The sequence below is a fragment of the Anoplopoma fimbria genome, chromosome 14 (assembly GCF_027596085.1).
Source record: "Anoplopoma fimbria isolate UVic2021 breed Golden Eagle Sablefish chromosome 14, Afim_UVic_2022, whole genome shotgun sequence".
NCBI classification, from domain to species: Eukaryota; Metazoa; Chordata; class Actinopteri; order Perciformes; family Anoplopomatidae; genus Anoplopoma; species Anoplopoma fimbria.
In genome coordinates, this window is record NC_072462.1 from 2,529,529 (window position 1) to 2,550,335 (window position 20,807).

The 20,807-nt window shown below is 38.1% G+C and overlaps 1 protein-coding gene across 2 annotated transcripts; it reads left to right on the top strand.

Moving 5' to 3' along the window:
- The first annotated feature begins 692 nt into the window (after window positions 1-692).
- Window positions 693-19,992, top strand: sbno1 (strawberry notch homolog 1 (Drosophila)). 2 transcript variants are annotated; one of them, XM_054613193.1, is made up of 34 exons: window positions 693-853; window positions 2,869-3,127; window positions 4,243-4,362; window positions 4,453-4,551; window positions 4,677-4,904; window positions 4,987-5,122; window positions 5,547-5,647; window positions 5,771-5,867; window positions 6,159-6,319; window positions 7,254-7,387; window positions 7,475-7,565; window positions 7,652-7,813; window positions 7,942-8,077; window positions 8,177-8,282; window positions 8,395-8,548; window positions 8,648-8,830; window positions 9,230-9,327; window positions 9,415-9,566; window positions 9,682-9,888; window positions 9,990-10,160; window positions 10,254-10,423; window positions 10,559-10,690; window positions 11,562-11,697; window positions 11,819-11,931; window positions 12,022-12,093; window positions 12,183-12,282; window positions 12,483-12,557; window positions 12,799-12,945; window positions 13,159-13,253; window positions 13,354-13,440; window positions 14,405-14,542; window positions 14,633-14,709; window positions 15,177-15,370; window positions 16,361-19,992. In XM_054613193.1, exons 2-34 carry the CDS (start codon window positions 3,110-3,112, stop codon window positions 16,501-16,503), a joined length of 4,233 nt encoding a protein of 1,410 aa, XP_054469168.1. In that variant the 5' UTR covers window positions 693-853; window positions 2,869-3,109; the 3' UTR covers window positions 16,504-19,992. The 2 variants fall into 2 exon arrangements, with proteins under 2 accessions (XP_054469168.1, XP_054469169.1); XM_054613194.1 differs by lacking the exon at window positions 693-853 and having other exon boundaries at window positions 2,633-3,127; window positions 4,990-5,122.
- The last annotated feature ends 815 nt before the right edge of the window (window positions 19,993-20,807 follow it).

The window sequence follows — 20,807 nt, forward strand, 5'->3', positions numbered from 1 at the left end:
TTCTTTTACCTGAATAATATTTCCACAGTGTATTAATTGTACTTTTACATGAATAATGTTTTTAATGCAGGTATTATAATGGAATATTTTCAGTGTATTTATTGTACTTTTACCTGAGTAATGTTTGTTAATGCAGGTATTGTACTAGTAATGTTATATTTCCACAGTGTATTAATTGTTCTTTTACCTGAGTAATGTGTTTACAGTGTATTAATTGTACTTTTACCTGAATAATGTCTTTAATGCAGGTATTTTACTAGTAATGTTATGTTTCCAGTGTATTAATGTGTTTACAGTGTATTACTTGTGTTTCCAGTGTATTAATGTGTTTCCAGTGTATTAATGTGTTTCCAGTGTATTAATGTGTTTACAGTGTATTACTTGTGTTTCCAGTGTATTAATTGTGTTTACAGTGTATTAATATGACTCTTAATGGGGTAAACTATCTCAATTCTTCCTCCAGCACTTGAAAGAATCAGAAAGGAGGAAAAAAACAAAAAAAACCACGAAGAAGAAGAAGCAGCAGCAGATCTCGTCTCGTCGTCACTTCCTACGGAGATCTCGCGTGATCTCGTGACGTCGCATTAGCTCGCTGCCTCTGCTTTTGTGTTTTCATCGTTTAATGAAATGTTAACTTTTCCCGCTCCGGACCGTCGACCGTGTCGCGTGGACGTCGCGCGACACGGTCGACGGGTCCGGAAAGCGGGAAAAGTTGTCGAAGGAGGCGGTTTACGTCACGTGACCGGCGTGCTGCTGGGCCGTTTGATAAACAAAGATGGCGGCGGCTCAGCGGAGCGGAGAGGACAACAAACCGCCGGAGAGCAGCGGCCACAGCAGCCGCGGGGACCGCCACGTGAGTGCCTCCAGCGCGGGAGAGGACGGGGGGGTCATGTTACTGCTCACCTGACGCACGAGCTCGTCTGCGCGCGGGGATCCTCCCGGAAACGCGTTTTTTTGTTTAGTTTTAGAAGCGTCTTCCGTTAAAAAGCGACCATGCTAACACGTTAGCTTAGCCGCAGCAATGACACGGAGCGCTAGCATAACAGTGCGGGAGAGAGGGGGGTGTAGGTGGTAGGTGGGGGGGGGCACACAGACACACAGACACACAGACCCCCCACCTACCACCTACCCCCCACCCCACCCCCCAGGTTGTCCAGGCGGGGTCACGTTGTAGTTTATTAGCTAAAACAAGCTAGCACCGTAGCTAGCTAGCTAGCTGTTGATGTGCTGTGACGTCACGTTCGACGTCACTTTAATGACACGGATGTCACGTGACAGGAGACAGTGTTGACAATAAGGGCTCACACAGGACTAGTAGTGTGTGTGTGGTTATTTATATTAAAAAATAAATAACTTTACTGGTTAAAATAAATATTTAAAAATATTGATTATACAAATATTACTTTTTCTTATTTTAAATTTTAGTTTTTTTTTTTTTTAAATTCATAATAAAGGCTCACACAGAACTAGTATAAATATTTACAAAAAAATAACTTTAGTAGTAAAAATAAATATTTAAAAATATTGATTATACAAAAATACAAAGATGATTAAACCTTTTTTTCTTATTTTAAATTTTAGTTATTTAAATGTTTTAATTCATAATAAAGGCTCACACAAAACTAGTAGTGTGTGTGGTTATTTATATTGGTCCAATATAAATATTAAAAAATATTGATTATAAAAATATGACATTTTAATTAAACCTTTTTTTCTTATTTTAAATTTTACTTAAAAAATTAGATTTATAATTATTAAAAAAGGCTCAAACAAAACTAGTAGTGTGTGTGTGTGGTTATTTATATTTGTCCAATATAAATATTAAAAAGAAATTACTTTACTAGTAAAAATAAATGTACAAAAATATTGATTATAAAAATATGACATTTTAAGATGATTAAACCTTTTTTTCTTATTTTAAATTTTTGTTATAAAAGTAGATTTTTAATTATTAAAAAAGGCTCAAACAAAACTAGTAGTGTGTGGTTATTTATATTGGTCCATATTATTTCTAACAATTCTCCAATATACCAATAAGGCATTACATTAAAAGAAAATATTTAAAAAATATTGATTATACAAATATGACATTTTAAGATGATTAAACCTTTTATCTTATTTTAAGTTTGAGTTAAAAAAGTAGATTTTTAATATATATTAAAAAAAAAAAACTAGCAGTGTGTATTCTCAAAATAAATAAATACCAATAAGCAAAAGATGACAATAAAAATATGCCATTTTAAGATTATTAAACATTGTTTTTACATCGCTAGCTTCCTAGTATATTCTAATATGCAAAGTCACATTCATACATTTCTATACATATCTTTACCACTTAATCTTATTTAAAAATTTAATTTTAGCAATTTGTAATTCACAAAAAAGACTCAAACAAAACTAATATAAATGTTTTATATTTTAAAAACTGCTGTGAACTAACGTGTTAGTGACATTGTGCACATTTATATTATCTTTATTTATGAACATGCACTCTATAAATTAAACAGATATTTATTTTAATCACACATTCAATGTATAATAATAATTTATAATAAAACACTCACACACCAGGTAACAAAAGCACAATGTCACTGTGAACACGTGACCGTCGGTGACCCTCAACAGCTTCTCCCTTAAATGTGTAGTTTTCTGACCCGGGTCTGGTGTCTCTTCTAGCTCTCTGTTAGCACAGTTAAGCCGTGTCACCCTGATTCAACCGGACCAGTGCGGCTCCAGTGGCAGCCTTCACCGGGGGGAGACTCATCCTCACCAGCCTCCCTGGACTCCTGCAACCCCAACACGGCTGAAACCACCTCTCACATCACACCTTTTAACACCTTTTTGTGTTGTTTTGTCACAAACCTGCAGAGCTAAAGGAGGAGTGAAGGGGGAGCAACCAGGAAGTAGTGCGCACCAGAGGCTTTGCAAACACGTGTCTTGTTTTGGGTCACTGTGGAGCGGCTCTGACCTGAGGCGTGCAGACGTCGCAGAGAGAAATGGATGATTTTAAGTCTTATCTCCTTCAAATACACGTGTGGTTGATGTGAATGCATCGAGTCACTGCTACGTGTTTCTGGTTTCGTTTCCACTTTCATTCGGCGTGCGTTGCATGAGGATATACTGCGAGGTGATTATTCTGCACATCTGAATGTGTTAACATGCTTTCATTTGGCTAATATTTGGGCTTTAAGGTTTACATTGTTTTCTGTGTTTGCTCACATGTGAGTACTAATATATATTTTTTATATTGTGTGTGTATATATAAGTATTTACACATTTCTGTGTTGGTTCTTTTTGCAAGCTTTCACTGTTGCATTTTGTGTTTTGCTCATGGCTATGGCTATACAATGTGTTATTATTGATGTGATACATGGTGGCCAGTCACGGCTGGTGCATCCATCAAAATACATTGTTTTTTGGTATTGTCCACATTCTGGATATAAAGTAGATTTATGTGGAGCAAAGTAATCTCAAAGTTTAATCTTTAATTTACATTATATTGTGGAAAGTTTAGAGTTTAGTTATAAAAGCATGAGATTGTAAATGTGTTTTTTAAAGCTAATTTTTTTAGGACTATTCTTAAAATATTTAAATAACAATAGGGTATTAAATTAAAAGGAAATGTTAATAAATATTGATTATACATATCCTAATATATATATATTTTTTATATTGTGTGTATATATAAGTATTTACACATTTCTGTGTTGGTTCTTTTTGCAAGCTTTCACTGTTGCATTTTGTGTTTTGCTCATGGCTATAGCTATACAATGTGTTATTATTGATGTGATACATGGTGGCCAGTCACGGCTGGTGCATCCATCAAAATACATTGTTTTTTGGAATTGTCCACATTCTGGATATAAAGTAAATTTATGTGGAGCAAAGTAATCTCAAAGTTTAATCTTTAATTTACATTATATTGTGGAAAGTTTAGTTATAAAAGCATGAGATTGTAAATGTGTTTTTTAAAGCTAATTTGTTTTTTTTTTACCTTGCATATTATTAAAGCCAGACATATATCTCCTTTTTTTATTTTTAACAATATATATATTTTACTATCACATATATTAAACTAAAGCTGTAAATCTTCACATTTGAGATGCCACAACCTATAAATGTTTGATACGATGTAAATTTTTTGTGCATTCAATCAATCCACTAATGCTTCGGCCTCCTAAAAAAATGTTGTTATAGTTTTATCATTGTTTTAATAAATGTATATATACATTTGTCTTGTAGATGGATCCTGGACAGGATTTACTTCTCGCTGCCCTGAGCGAGAGTGGCATTTGTCCAAATGATATTGGCTTCTTTGATGTTGATTCTCAGGATGCTGCACAGCCCTCTACAACCCAGCAAGTAAGATGGATTTGGCTCTTATCGAGGAGAAGTGATTTATTTATGTGCTCGTGGCTTAATGTTAACGTTCTGATGTCGGTCCTCTTCCAGTCTATCTCCATCAGTGCCCTGGATGTTGGCGTTGGGACGGAGTCAGTGGGAGTTGTACGAACTGAGCCTCAAGCTCCAGTCCCTATAGTTACTATCAGGGTGAGATTACAGAGCATTGAGCTCCCTTAATTAATTATTGAACACATAATGATGTGTTGCAGCTGATGTTTTCTGTTTGGTATGTAATAAAGTCAATTGTGCTCTCTGCTAAATGTCTCCAACAGCACAAACCTCAGCCATCAACCACCACGTTTGTCTTAAATCAGCTGAATCAGTTGCCGTCACTCGGAGCTAACGTGACCAAACAATCCGTTACAAACCCCATCAAACATACCATAACTGTCACCAAAGTGGTCCATGTTGCCAATTCAGCCCTGCGAGGATGTTCGAGCCCCTCCTCCACAAATATTCCTTCGTCGGCGTCCACAGTAGTGCCTTCAAACAGAGATCAGGTACGTTTGAGAGGACATAAAGGCACAGAAGAGGAAAAAGCATCTCTTGGGGTTTTGCTGATTTATATTTTTTGTCTTTTAGCAGATTCAGTTGAAAGACCTCCTTCGGTCCAGCAATGTGAAGAGCACCGGTCTAAAGGGCAACAGTCTGATGGAGCTCATGAGGTTAAAGCCTCCAACTAACATCGCTCCACCAGTAGCAACGGCAACAGCCACAGGTAATTTCCTGGTATTTGTATATGCAAATGTATTATTATTTTTATACATTTGATTTACAAATATCAAACAGTCGTGGTGTGTGGTAATCATCCACATTTGAGGAGGTTTATAAGGTATGAAAAGAGGTTATAAAAACAAGTGTATATGAGGTCCAGAGAACCAAACTAATGAGCTAAAAGAGTAAGATTGTAATTCTATTCATTAATCGTTTGGTGTCTAAAAATAGTGATCAGATGTTTACATTAGCTATCAAATTAGACAAAGAGAAGCATGAAATGATCCCATATAAGATGCATGAACAAGGTAATGTTTGGCATTTATGCTTGAAAATACTAGTTATAAACATCAACAGCTTATTACTTTTTTGTCGGAGCCAAAGTGTAATACTTCGACGTGAACGCTGTGTCTCTGTTGGTGTTTCAGGTGAAATGAACAATGGGATCAAGAAGGAAGTGTTGGGTAAAGATGCTGCCAGGATCTGGATCAATGAAGACATGAAAATGCAAACCTTCCCTCATTCTCTGGTACGTATTATTATAATAAAGATATATATATATTTATTTTTTTTGAATGCTGCCAAGTCTGATGGCAAGCTAAAGTCACTTTTGGCAAGTTCATATTAACTCTTAAGTCTTCTATGATGACAGAAAATCCCAGGGATGAAGGAGGAGGATGAGCCCGAGGAGGAAGAGGAAGATGAACTGGGCCACGCTGAGACTTATGCAGAGTACATGCCAATGAAATGTAAGTGTGACTGTTGGGTTGGTAAATTGTGTACTTTCCCCCCTAATCTCATCATGCCACACCTCTATTTGGCAACAACCAAGGTCTTGAAAACGGCAAGTCATGATGATTCTTAGTCTAATTAAACGGTGACATGGTGTAGATGTACTCGTCTATGAGGCTATCATTTACTGTGAGGGATAGTAACATCAGTGCACCGTATCACCTTTTGATCGATGGCTCAAATCAAACAAAATACATCCTGCTACTGTTAACCTCCCGATGCACTGACCAGTCCGTTTTCCAATGCAGTGAAGATTGGCCAGCGGCATCCCGACCCGGTGGTGGAGACCAGCTCCCTGTCCAGCGTCAACCCTCCGGACGTGTGGTACAGGCTGTCCATCTCAGAGGAAACCATCGATCGGGGCTGCCTGTCGGCGCTGCAGCTGGAGGCAATAACGTATGCTGCTCAGGTAAGCACAGTTTATTTTGTGTAAGATGGACATTTGTTGAATAATTTTGTTCGCAATGAAAAGGAACATTTTTAAAAGCTGCCTTTTGGAAATGAAAGCTATGACAAAATGTGTTCAAGGTTTCAAGGTTAGGAATATGTTGAGTTTGTATATATAGTCCTTGAAAAATTCTGATTTTCAACATAATATGCTGTCTCATCTACACAAGCAACTCGTGTAAACCTAGAAGTCTTTTAATATTTGAAATGAAACAATCTGTCATCATATTTTATCAAATCATGATCAAAACACTTTATAGAAGTTTATATGAACAGCTGGTAAAATAAACAAAGTGACAATGTACATTAATCGCTGTGGGTATAAAGGAATTCTGTAAACTTGAATTTTCACAAATGCATTTATAGCAAAAAAATTGATAAAGGCTTTCTAGACTCTGGACATTTAATGTACCTTCAAAGTGTTTGAATTTTACTCCTAAAAATCTGTATGAAAACTGCAGATTTTGTGGACAAACAAGAAGTAAATGATTATGTAAATGACGGACAAACAATTTAAAAATTACATCTTTCAAAAACTCAATATTTTGAACATATTGTGCCACTTTTCTGGCATCTTTTTACTGATTAAGAGTATCTTTAAAAAAGTGCTCTATGAACATCATATCTATTAATACAATTTTTCATAAAATGTCCTAGAGTTTTGTAGACTGAAATAAGAATACTACTACTATCAAGCAAATTAATAAAATGTGACTAAAATGGAAATGCATATTTATAAAGAATGAAACTAACTCAAAATCAGGTGCAATCATTAAAACTGCAGATAAATACTAAAGGATGTCTCTTTTTAATACCTGGTTTTGGATGACTCAACCTGTTTTTAAAGGGAAATGGTTCAGTTTTGATCATTCGTTTGTTTTCCCTGTGCACCACAGCAACATGAGACATTCCTCCCCAGCGGTGATCGCGCTGCTTATTTAATCGGAGATGGAGCTGGTGTGGGGAAAGGCCGGACCATTGCAGGGATCATCTACGAGAATTACCTTTTAGGCAGGAAGAGATCTCTTTGGTAAATACCCAGAATCCTCTACAGCACATTTAACACAGAGGATTACAAAGTATTACCTCCAAATAAATGTTCTTCTCCTCTGTTCAGGTTTAGTGTCTCAAACGACTTGAAGTATGACGCTGAAAGGGATTTAAGGGATATAGGAGCCAAAAGCATCCAGGTTCACTCGCTGAACAAGGTCAGATACTTTTAAAGATGCATGGATGAAAAATGCTGCCTACATAATGTCGAAAGTGTGACTCAATTACACGTTTATATTTTCAGTTCAAGTATGGGAAAATCACCTCTAAACACAATGGGAGTGTGAAGAAAGGTGTGATATTCGCCACCTACTCTTCGTTGATAGGAGAGAGCCAATCAGGAGGGAAGTACAAGACCAGATTCCAACAGCTCCTCCACTGGTGTGGGGAGGACTTTGATGGAGTTGTATCCTTTTTAAAAGCCATCAGTTGTTAGAATAGATGTCTGGAAATAATGAATACTTTTCATGTTGTCAAAGTGATGTAAACAACATCCTATTAGACCGTCCTTTCCTTAACAAAATGTCTTTTTAGATTGTGTATGACGAGTGTCACAAAGCCAAAAATGTGTGTCCAATCGGTTCGTCCAAACCTACAAAAACTGGGCTTGCGGTGTTGGAACTGCAGAACAAACTCCCCAAGGCTCGGGTTGTGTATGCAAGTGCTACAGGTCAGTAGACTCAATCAAATTAAAACAGCTCTTTGACAGTGTAAACTCTGTTTGAGGTGGCAAATGCTGGGAATTCTGAAAATTCTACTTTCTATCAAGGTGCTTCTGAACCGCGAAATATGGCCTACATGAATCGTCTGGGCATCTGGGGGCATAAAACACCCTTCAGAGAATTTGGCAACTTTATCCAAGCCGTAGAGCGCAGGTAAGTTTCTCTTATTGCAGGTGACAAAACAGGTGTCTTAATGCCCAACAGGTGACGTGTGAAAAACATCCTAACATGTACGCTTTTGTACATTTCTTCCCTACAATTTCAGAGGTGTTGGCGCCATGGAGATAGTTGCTATGGACATGAAACTAAGAGGGATGTACATTGCAAGGCAGTTGAGTTTTACAGGTGTGACTTTCAAGATTGAGGAGGTTCCCCTGACTCAGAAATACATCCACATGTACAACAAATCTGTGAGACTGGTAAGCACATAAAAGTAAAGCGTACAGAAAAGCAGATTGGTGCCATTCTTTAATTTGTCCTAACAGGTAATAAGTCATTTTTAATTATGCTTCTCCCAGTGGGTGAGTGCACGTGAGAGGTTCCAGCAGGCAGCGAACCTGATGGACGCAGAGCAACGCATGAAGAAGTCCATGTGGGGCCAGTTCTGGTCCGCTCACCAGAGGTTCTTCAAGTACCTCTGCATCGCCTCCAAAGTCCGCCGGGTGGTGCAGCTGGCCAGAGAGGAGGTCCAAAATGGAAAGGTGAGAAGACTCTTTAGATATAACAGAACGTAGAGCTGCAAAATAAATAAATAAAAATCTTAATTCTACGTCTGTGCAATTTCATTAGACCAAAAAACTTCTCTAACCTGTATCTTTTTAAAATGACAACTGTATGTTACTCCATGTGACAAACACAGGAAGAGGAAGGAGAAAAGCTAAGATGAGGAAGCAATCAGTGGCAGGGAAACTTGTCACTCTACTACTCTATAGCAGGAGCTTTTAAAAACACTACAGAGGCTAAAACAGTTTATATGTTAGCCAAAGATACTGCAAAACAAGCTGTTAATGCTTTGTCAGACAAAAGCTACTTGATGCTCTCCTGAAAACTGTTCTTGTTGGGCTTCCTGCTCTAACGTTGCATCCACATTTCCTCTGCAGTGTGTGGTCATCGGCCTTCAGTCCACTGGAGAAGCAAGAACTCTGGAGGCCTTGGAGGAAGGAGGAGGAGAGCTCAACGACTTTGTCTCAACTGCAAAGTACGGACTGATGAAAGCGGATTTTTACACCTGTTACACACAATGTTCACATGTACGTCACTATAATGACCTTTGTTGTTGTTGTAGAGGTGTGCTGCAGTCCCTGATTGAGAAGCACTTTCCAGCTCCTGACAGACAGAAGCTTTACAGCCTGCTCGGCCTCGACCTCCCGGTGAAGAAGACCCCCTCTCCCATTGAAACGCCAGCACAGCTAGAACAGAAGGGCAAGAAGAGGAAAGGTAATGAAGATTTTATAACAAGGGCGTTATCTTAAAAATGTCGTCTGCCTCGACTCGTGAACAGATTTATGTGCTGTTCAGAAACGTTTAATGTCTTTTCCGATCATCTCTCCAGGGTCAGAGGTAAAAAAGCAGCAGCAGAAGAAGAAACCTCGCAAGCACGGCGGTCTGTCGGGCACCAGCTCGGAGGAGAGCCAGTCTGAGGATTCGGACAGAGAGTCCGGTAAAGACAGCGACGACAGCTTCAAGTCTATCAGCTCAGGAGACGAAGACGATGACTTCAACCCCTTCAGAGACGAGTCGGGCGACGACGGGGAAGACGGTGAGTCTCCTATTTAAGGGAGGACCGAAGAAGTTGAATAAAAACATTTATTTATCCAATTCAGTGCTCACAACAAATGTTCTGCCTTCATTTTGTTTTAGATCCGTGGCTAATCAGAAAGGAACCAAAGAAAGGGAAAGAGAAGAAGAAGAAAAAGAGGAGGGGGAGCATCGATCCAGACTCCATTCAAAGTGCCTTGTTAGCATCTGGACTGGGCTCCAACAGGCCTGCTTTCACTGCCCCCGTTATCCCCCCCAGCGCCCCCGTCATAGGTAAGAACGACACCACACAGCTGAGCAGGATAACAGCACTCTGATTCGGCCTTTTAAGGGTTAATGAACGCCTTGTTTTTCCTTGTTCATAAGTCAAGGCAGAGATTCAGGATAGCTGCCTAACAAGTCAGGACGCAGTGGAACACGCTCAGAAAATGAAGAAAGAGCTACTGGAAAAACTCGAGGATCTAGCTGAGGATCTACCTCCCAACACTCTGGACGAGCTGATAGATGAGCTGGGAGGACCCGAGAACGTAGCTGAGGTAGGAACATTTGTAACTGGCGTATTAAGTATTTCCCTTTTTTTTTTTTTTTTTTTTTTTATTTATATATAAATGCTGGATCAGTTTTTGGTTTGTAAATTAACTCCCTTCGCCGTTTCTTCGACTGTTCTTTAGATGACAGGCCGCAAAGGTCGTGTGGTCAGCAACGACGACGGCAGCATCACGTACGAGTCTCGCTCTGAGCTGGACGTCCCGGTGGAAATCCTCAATCTCACAGAGAAGCAGAGGTTCATGGACGGAGAGAAGGTAAAGGATAAGATGTTGTGGAAAGAGGGACAATGCTTTTTTTTTTTTTCCTAAAGTTTTTTTAGGTTTTAAGTTTATTTGATCTGGAACAAGAAAAGTAGTAGTTTTGGCCCATTTTGCATTCCCCAGTATTCATTTGTGTATGAAAGTCCGACTAAATATGTTCTTCAACGAACATGACTTAGACGAGACATATCGGCGGCAGCGCACAATGAGCACAGTCAGGAGGACTTGGAGTAGCTTAATTAAGTTAACAATGACACAAACAAGGCTATTGGCCGAAATGTTCAAGTCTGATGACTTAAACAGTTTTCATTGACTCAAACTATACTAAACTAAGATGGGACTAAAATATGCAGACATGACATGAATCTCAAAGGTCCTCAGCTGGAATCAAACCAGAAATGTTGGAAGTTATGTGGCAGGCAACGCTCCAACTAAGCTATTGTTTTAATGTGGAACCACCCAAATTACATTAAAGTCTTTTCTTAAAGAATAGTCATGTTATAATGAGAACTGTGTTTTGCTTTTGTATCAAGCAGCAGATTCAATGCTGAAGTGACGTATAGTGCAACCCTGAAAAACAATCCTGTAGCTAGTCTTATTTGCTTTCTCACAACAAACAAATAACTTCAGACAATATGTTTGGAACCCTCAGTCCAGTTGTTTAGTCCATCGCAGTGTTTCATTGACAGTTTTCACACCAGAGTTCAGTGTGAATGCACCTTAAGATGTCACAAACCAGTTCTAACTTTAAAATTTAGGACCAGCCAACCGAATGATTTAATTAAACAGGGTTGACAGACTTTGATAAATAAAGAATAACATTTGTACATCAAAATGAACACTAACTGTCTTTCCTTTCTACCAGAACATAGCCATCATCTCGGAAGCTGCCAGCTCGGGTATTTCCCTGCAGGCCGATCGGCGGGTGAAGAACCAGCGGCGGAGAGTCCACATGACACTGGAGCTCCCGTGGAGCGCCGACAGAGCGATACAGCAGTTCGGTCAGTAGACATTCCCCTGACTATGTACCAGACAAAAGGCCTCCAACTCACTCATGTAATAAATAACCAATGTGGTTCAAAATGTACCAAACGTTCTGCTCCGTTTGTGTGATGTTCACAGGGAGAACTCACAGGTCGAACCAGGTCACAGCTCCAGAATATGTCTTCCTCATATCGGAGCTCGCAGGAGAGCAGAGGTTTGCATCCATCGTCGCCAAAAGATTAGAAAGCCTGGTAAGGACTGATCGAATGTATAATCAAAAACATAGATACTTAAAGAACGTTTAACATCAAATGTATTTATTAAATGTTTTTCTGTAACAGGGCGCTCTCACACACGGAGACAGAAGAGCGACAGAAACTCGAGATCTCAGCAGGTTTAATTTTGACAACAAAGTAAGAACATCAAGCTTTTTGTCTCAGTAAAGTTCCCATCACTGTATTTAATTTTTCCAGTGACTCACTCTGGTTTATCTTTGCTGCAGTACGGCAGAAACGCTCTGGAAATTGTAATGAAGTCGATCGTAAAGCTCGATTCTCCGTTAGTGCCCCCACCTGCTCACTTTAAAGGAGATTTCTTCAGAGGTACTTTGACTAATTATCTGTTCCACACAAGCCGATTTATTTGTTTACCTTTCAGTGAATATACCCACAATCTATTGTTTGTTTTACAACTGTTTCTCCCTGTAGATGTCTGTGTCATTATTGCATACCTCTTTGAGTTCTATATTTATATATATAGAATATGTCTGACTTTCAGTAACGACAGTATTCTCCTTCTGTAGAAATTCAGATCGGATTAATAGGTGTGGGCCTCATAAACGTGGAGGACAGATCTGGTGCCATGTCACTGGACAAAGGTGAATTTTTTTATTTTATTATTATTAAAAGGAATGACTTCCCAAAATTTTGGGTTACTGTTCTTTTATTTTTTCATATTGCAATATGTATGCCAGATTTTTCTTTTTTACAATGTCAGTTTTTTACAATATCATGCATCATGGCAACTATTCTCACTGTGAAATGTGATGTGCGATGCATGTACAGTTGTAGTGTGAATCTCCACATCAATGTAACACACATACTCTGTTACTGCTGCAGACTACAACAACATGGGGAAGTTCCTGAACCGTATTCTGGGCATGGAGGTCCAGCAGCAGAATGCCTTGTTCCAGTATTTCTCTGACACATTGGCAGCCGTGATTCAGGAAGCCAAGAAGAGTGGCAGATACGACATGGGCATTCTGGGTAAGACGGCCGTCATTCTTTCATATTTATCACACACACATGCAGAAGCAATAACTGGGGCAGAAGGAATTTTACGATGTTTAATTATTTAAAGTGTTCCGCTGTGAGAAAATGAGTTGAAGCACGATCATCTGTCTGCACTGGAGGATGGATTTCAGCGTTTCATTGGATCTGAAACAAATCAAAATCATTCTCCTCCTGTCCGCTTCTTAGATCTGGGCTCCGGAGATGAGAAGGTGAAGAAGGTAGACTGCAGGAAATTCCTAACGCCGGGCTACACCACAGCAGGACATGTGGAACTCTACACCGTATGTTCATATATTTATTTAATGCAGTTTTGACCTCCCTGCCCTCTCGAGGATATGCTTTCAACGCAGTAACATCACCTGACTTTGTCTCTTCTCACAGGTGAGTGTGGAGAGGGGGATGTCGTGGGAGGAAGCCACGCATGCTTGGGCAGATCAGAGCGGAGCAGATGATGGTTTCTATGTTCAGGTAAGAGAAGGTTAACGGTGTTTCTCACTGAGAATTTAGCTCTGCGACTTGTTAAAATTACCTTTTGGTTAGTGAGCAAAAATCTGTATCAAAGTAATTTTCAAAGAGTCTTGCAGTTTCACGGTATATCTGCGTATCATTTTTATCGTTGAATGGCTGGGTATTTTATATAGGCTTATTCTAAAGTCAGGAGTACATGGAATATACAAAAAACATTTGAATGTCACTATAGAGTTTTCTTGACCCCACAACATTATAAAATATATGAAGATATCCAAATGCATGAATCGGCTGGAGAATGAAAACAGTTCTTATTGTGCAAACTGCAACGTAGCAAAATAATAACCTAATAAACTAGTTGGATATGTCAGCAACTTTCTTTTCAAAACAAAATATTCCAATAAAGTTGTATAAACACTATTCTGATCTGACATAATGGAGTAATAAATAAGATTCAGATTTTATCTCCTCCTTTTGATCATATTATGATTTACGTCTTTGTGATTCGTGTTGATGGTACAAACATGTATCAAGATCATCCTGCTACATGAAGGAAGCCCATCAATGATTACATGCAGAGGATAAAATCTCATACTGTTATTCAAAAGGATGATGTTTTGTGTTCTCCGTACACACATCTGAGATGTATGATGTTTGAATGCAGTAGTAGTATTCTTTACATCTAACACATGATCCATTTCATTCACGGGAAATTAATGTCCTACTTGAAAGTTGGGGAATTTGCAAAAGACAGATTTGTACAAAGTTGTCCAAATAAGTGCAGCAGAAAGTCCCTAATGATTCAAAGGCAAAAAACTGCTGGGGCCTACATTTCCCAGAATCTGACTCAAAGGCTTTTTTCTTGAGACTCAACTGTTTTCAAAGGCTGAGTAGTACCGCCCATGACGAGTAAACAGATCTCCATTTTGTATAACCATGAAGTATAACGTGTTTTCTTTTTCAGATGAGGAACAACAAGAAAACGGCCATCCTGGTCAAAGAGGTGAACACTAAGAAGAGGCTCTTCCTGGTTTACAGGCCGAACACCGGCAGACAGTTAAAGCTGGAGACGTACACTGACATCAAGAAGAAGTTCAAAAAGGTCACACAACATTCTTTTTATTTAATTCCTTTGAGAAGAACTCTTAATGCTTTACGTGGTGAATCATGTTTTATTTGTTTTGGCCTTTAGGTTTTGTCCGAAGACGCCAAGCAGCACTGGATTGATCAGTACAAGTCGTCAGCGAAGATCTGCTCTCATGCTTATTGGTATGTGCACTTCAGGCCTCTGTTAAAGGACCAGTCTGGTCAGATTCTGTGTTTATTACCATGAACAAACACACTTTTGTATACTTAGACACTGTCCTGCTACTCTAGCACTAAATGTGAATTAATCCGCTGCTAAAAATAGTCCCAAACTAATTTAAATACGGGTATTATAAAGTGCTTTGACAGACAAAGCAAAGCGAAAACAAGGCAATAAAACAACAGAAAGTAGATGAAACAATAAAACAATCAATACGATCTGAACAATTTAATAAATTCAAATAAAATAACAATATTAAAATTTACCAGTAAAGAGACAACATCACATAAAAGCCAGACTGTAAAAATGGATTTTAGGAAGTGATTTAAAAGAGACAAAATTATAGAATATCCATCAATTTATTCTTGAAACCCAAACTGTCTGCCTCACTTTTTAAAACTTTTTTAATACGTTTTGTTTCTGCTCTCAGGCGAGGTAACTGCAAGAAGGCGTCGGTGGGTCTCCAGTGTGAAGTGGGTCTGCGGTGTCGGACGTACTACGTTCTGTGCGGCTCGGTGCTCAGCGTGTGGAACGAGCTGGAGGAGGTTCTCACTCCGGTCAGTGGAACCAACGTGAAGGTGCAGATAGTCCGACTCCGAACAGAAGACGGACAGAGGATAGTTGGTGAGTTCAAGGACTGCTGCTTTTAAGAGAATCGCTCTGACATTTAGGGAGACTTGTTTTCTTGCAAAGAGTTGGATGAGAAGATTGTTATCTTCTTAGTTTTCTATCTGAGGCTAGATGTTCAGGGTCTCTGCAGGTCTTAAAAACTCAGCATTAAATTCAGTTCCTCAAAAAAGACTAAAGAATTTATTAAAGAAGTCTTTCATTTACAAAAAATCTTAGATATTTTACTTAAAAGGATTGATTATTATTATTATTATTATTATTAAAGAAGTACATCAGCAGTATTTTCTGGTTCTGATTTTGGCAGTCAGGTACATTACAAATCTATAAACTACAATTTAGGAGATTGTATGCACAGGAGGCTGCTCAGTCCTTTAATTTCAGTGAATTCTTAGTCAGCACCATCATATCCAAACTTGCAGATGTGTTAGAGTTAAGGAAACAGCCGTAAGTCCTCAAACTGAAGATTGGAAATCTTTTCCATTGGCACTTTTGTCCGTGCCTAACTGAATCACTGTGGTTTTAAGTTTGTTTTGTCTCCATTTCTACTTTCTGTTTTCTGCTTTATATTAGTTTTGTTTTCAGCTTCATATGAGAGTTGGAAGAAACTTTATTATTGCCACACCACAAAACAGAGCTGGTATTTGTTTTTAATTGAATGCAAAGAAAGACAGAAGAAACAAGAAACAGACACCATAAGTCATTGCAACACATGCACAAAAAAGAAACTCATCTTGATTGTTTATTACGTGCAAAAACCAAAGTGAAAGTATGTGAAGTAGTTAATGGGCCGGACTATCATCGTTAAGTTTCCAGTTTCATATTTACCGTGCAGATATCAGTGATGTCATTCCTCTCATCTCACTCTATTTTCACCCAAAATGTTGAACCCTTTCCTTTTATTTTCTGTTTGATATAAATGTCAATACCATTGGTCTCATTGTCTCATTGTTAACCTCCACCCTTCCCTTTTCCTTTCTTTAACAGGACTGATCATTCCAGCGAACTGCGTGTCTCCGTTAAGTAACAAGCTCTCGACGTCGGACCAGTGCCAGCAGCTCGCCGTGCAGGAGCTCCAGAAGCGCCAGCAGCTCCACCCCCAAAGTCTCTGTCATGCACCCAACACATAGTCTGTGGTGGACTTATGGGTCTCTTATCTCCAGGAACCTCCCCCTCCTCCATTGTCTCTGAGGGGTCAGAGGTCACACACCGAGCTGTGCTGATTCTCAGACGTGAAGCAGCGGTTGTACAGAGAGAAAAGATTTCAGGGGTTTTTCTTTCTTTCTCTTTTCCTTTAAAAAAAAAAAAAAAAAAAAAAAAAAAAAAAAAAAAAAAAATCTCCAGAGACTCTCTTGTTTCTCACCTGGACTGATTTTTGATGGGTGATGTTTTTGTCCTCTGACATTCAGAGTGAAAAGATTTGTGACATATTGATGGAGAAACATGTAAAAACCTGGCGGGCGTGTTGGCCCTGTGGCTGTCGAGTTGTCCGCTCCTCACCCGTGCTTTAAGCTGCTCAGTCCGGACTAACTGGTATGAGGCAAAGACTTTTTCCTGGTTCAGACCAAAGGTGGGCGAGACGTTTAAAGTCTGATTCATTCAGAAAGAAAAGGGGCATTCGATGCTAAACTACAATCCCTTATTAATATTTATCAGTGCATAGCTGCTCAGAAACGATTCAGCACTGATGCAGAGAGGGAGTCAGTTTGAAGAAGAACATTCATCCAGTTACCTCCAGGAGACCTGATGTGTTCTGTCTGATTATCGGTAGTTAAAATGTCGTTATTGTCAGAATCCTCTTGCTACGTAAGTCTCAAATTTATCAGTTGGTTTGTTATTATTTCAAATGTCATTATTTTGTTCCTCCAATTCCATATTGTAACATTAAAAGATGGATTGATAATCTCGGTCTTTAAACAGCAGAAAGATTCCTGAAAAAGCATTTGACACAGACGTTACTTGCTGTAATTATTCCTCCTGTTTGTGCCGGACATTAAAGGGACATTCAGCCCAAAAATATAAATACATATTTGTCCTCTTACCTGTACTTCTATTTATAACTCTAGATTGTTCGGGTTTGAATGTCTCTTCTCTCTGATGTTATGGGACTGGATGTCACTCAGCAAAAGTACATTTTACAAACTCAACAGCGACGTCTCGTTCTTAAAACTGTGACCCGGTTACTGAAGATGATCAACAGACCTTATTGTGAGAAGTTGATGTGGGATTTTTGGAAAGAGATGTTGCTGTTGAGTTTATTTGTGAGTGACATCTAGTCCCATGATATCCGAGAGAAGGTATAGATAGATAGATAGATAGATAGATTTATCAGTCTAGATTACCAAATAATCTAGACTGATAAATAGAACAGTTCAGAGGAAGGATATGTATTCTTGATTTTGGGCTGAACTTCTCTCTCCTAAAGTTTTTATAAAGTTATGAGGCTGCAGCAGTCCGACTTAGACAAATCAAGTGTAGGTGTTTTATAATCTCTGTTCTTTTTATTACAAAATTCCCTTTTTGTTCACCTGTTAAGTTGCAGAAACAAATGGAGGAACATTTGTACTGGAAGATACTTCATCTGTATAACTCAGACTGCTGAAGAGGAAGAGATCTTTTAATAGCTAGAATGAACAGGAGGAATAACCACAGCCAGCAAAACATGACTGACCCTTTGAGACCTGAAAAAAATAGTGAACGTTTCCTTTAACAGTTTGTTAACTGTGCTTTTCTATCAGAACAAAAAGCTTCTGCAGTCAGACACCTTTTACAAAATCACCAACCACATTCTCCCATTCTGACAATCTGCTGGTTTCTATTTATAGTTCATGAAAGTGAGAAAATATTGAAACGGTAAAAAAAAATCTGAGAAATTAGTAAAGTTGTGTTATCAGCAAACCGGTCTTTCTTCTTTTCTTCAGACTCAACACAAATGAAAATCTATTTAGCAGAATTAAACGTTTTTAAATGGTTTCTAATGCTATAATAATGTAATACGCAGATATAAGACCTTCTCCTATGAAGATGTTTCATATCATAACTTTAGTTATAATTCATTGTCAGTTCAAACAGCAGCCTATCGAGTTATAGTGGCTGGTTTTCAATAAATCGCTCCTAATCTAGTCTATGAAACGTCAAAAAACAACCAACACAACTTCTTAGAGCCAAACATAACGTCTTCAAATGTCTTTTTTCATTCAACTTAAAGTCCAAATACCCACATTTATTTAGTTTACTATGATAACATGACAGAAACGTAGGTATTTGTCTCATTTTGGAGGCTGAAATCAGAGAATGTTGGAATAATTTCACTATTTCTGATTTGAAAAATGATTACAACGATCAAAACAATTGCCAATTTTGTTTCCTTTTGACTTGCTTATCAAACACATGCATATATCTGCTTACAAGTACATTATGATGCGTTACAAACTATTTATTAATGTTTATGTCCTGTCTATACATAAATCGGGGTGGATGACTGCTCTTGTAGTTTAGCGGTAGTGCTCCTTTCTCCACAGTTTTATCAAAACACTATTTTTTGAAGTGTGTTGCAGGTTGAAACCACCTTTGGTCTGATTTAAACGTAGATCCTATGAGATGTCGGTGACACCAGGCTGGACAGGAGACGTGTAACTTAAACTTACAGCAGCCAAGGAAATGTGAAATCTTTGATTTTCAAAGCAGCACCGTGCTCTGCTCATTTTGTTTTTTGATTAAAAAGACTTCTGCTCAGGGGTTTAAACTCGTACAAAGACCCTCTTTGGAAAAACAAAAGTCTTTTACAAAGTATCTGCATGACCAGAACTCCAAAAATGTTCCTTCGAAATCTACTCGGTAACTCTGTGGTTGTACCGTCTCAGTAAAATGTCTCCAAAGTCCTCTGCTGTCTTGAGCCCAGTTGTGATAAAAAAATAAATAAATGGACGCCTGCTTCTGTTCGAGTTGTTTTACCTCCTCCGCTGCCTCCTCAGTCCTGTATTGCGTTTATATTCAAATCTGCACTGGAAGGGACGGACCAAAGTCTGGATACACGAGCTGTCCTCATAAGCTGTTTAATTATATAAGACGTGATGTGTCCTCTGATGGACGCACCGTTAACCTGTGGATCAGTTCATGTTATTAACTCTGTGTTCTTCATTGATGCATTTACAAAAAGAGTGAAACAGGAAGAAGTCTTTGTATCATACCAACGTGCATTTTGTACACTTTGTAAAACGGATTTAAAAGACAAAAAGATGCTGTTGGACAGACTTCTCTGATCTGCTCTTTAATTGGGAAGTATTTTAACTTGAATGTCCACCGTATAAATATATATATATATGACTCCTATATATATATATATATATATATATATATATATATCCAACAACTCCTGTTTTTATTTGGTCTTTTTGAGATGTTAGAAAAAAACGGGCTGCTGATTCTGTAATGTTGTTTTTTTGTTTTTTTTGAACGCCGCCCGTCTCTGCAGAACATCGGCTTTAAAAACACTTGAAGGACTTTGTATTTTTTTTGTTTCGTTTTCCTCATTTTCATCTTTGCACGAGTTGCACTACTGACCGAGTTGTACAAATATTCACCTGTACATGAACGAGTGTGATGCTCAATAAAGCTTGGTATACTTCTACCTCGTGGTACGGTTAATTGTACTACAGAGACGTGTGATCCCATTTAATTATGAAAATGTTTTATGATTTTGAACAAATAATCACGGCTATTCAAATGTATCTTTGAAGTCTTTTCATTAAGGCTTGTTCCTCAGAAATCCTCCCCATTTCTGATTTATTTCAAAGGGTTTCAAGGCACTTTTGTGTGTCTATTTACAAAACCAGAGGTCAGTAATTCTGTCATATAACATTTAAAATGTTCAGGGTTCTCCATCAGTGATCAAAGGAAGTATTCAGATCTTTTACACATGAAAAATAGCAATAAAACACTTAAAAACATACTCCATTAAAAGTAAAAGTCCTCCATTGAGAATGTAATATAAGTCAATGAATATACATTTGAACAGAATGGAAGAGCAGTGGCCCCTGTGAATGTTATACTATATATATATATATATATATATATATATACACATTTATATATATACCTGCAAAAATATGCAGGCAAAAACTTTATTTGCACCTGAAATCATACAATAGTGTTATTCGTATAACTGTTTCATTAATGTATAATTATATTGATATATCTTTATTTATTCATTTTAAGTGTTCCTTAAATTGTTAGTTTATATGGAAAAGCATGTTTTATAATCTTTTAAATGATGCTTTAGAATAAAAGCATTTAAAATCATCATTTCATAGATATATATGTAATATAAGTCATGGGGGTGTTTAGTACTTCTGTGTATTGTTTGTATTATTGCATTTATTTGTTGTATTGATACTATTACTTCAGTAAATAGGCTGAGTACTTCTTCCTATAC

Excerpts from the sequence above, each read along its gene's own strand:
- sbno1 (XM_054613193.1), top strand. Across the intron at positions 4,363-4,452 it reads AGCCCTCTACAACCCAGCAA|TCTATCTCCATCAGTGCCCT; the intron begins GTAAGATGGATT and ends GTCCTCTTCCAG. Across the intron at positions 4,905-4,986 it reads TGCCTTCAAACAGAGATCAG|CAGATTCAGTTGAAAGACCT; the intron begins GTACGTTTGAGA and ends TTTGTCTTTTAG.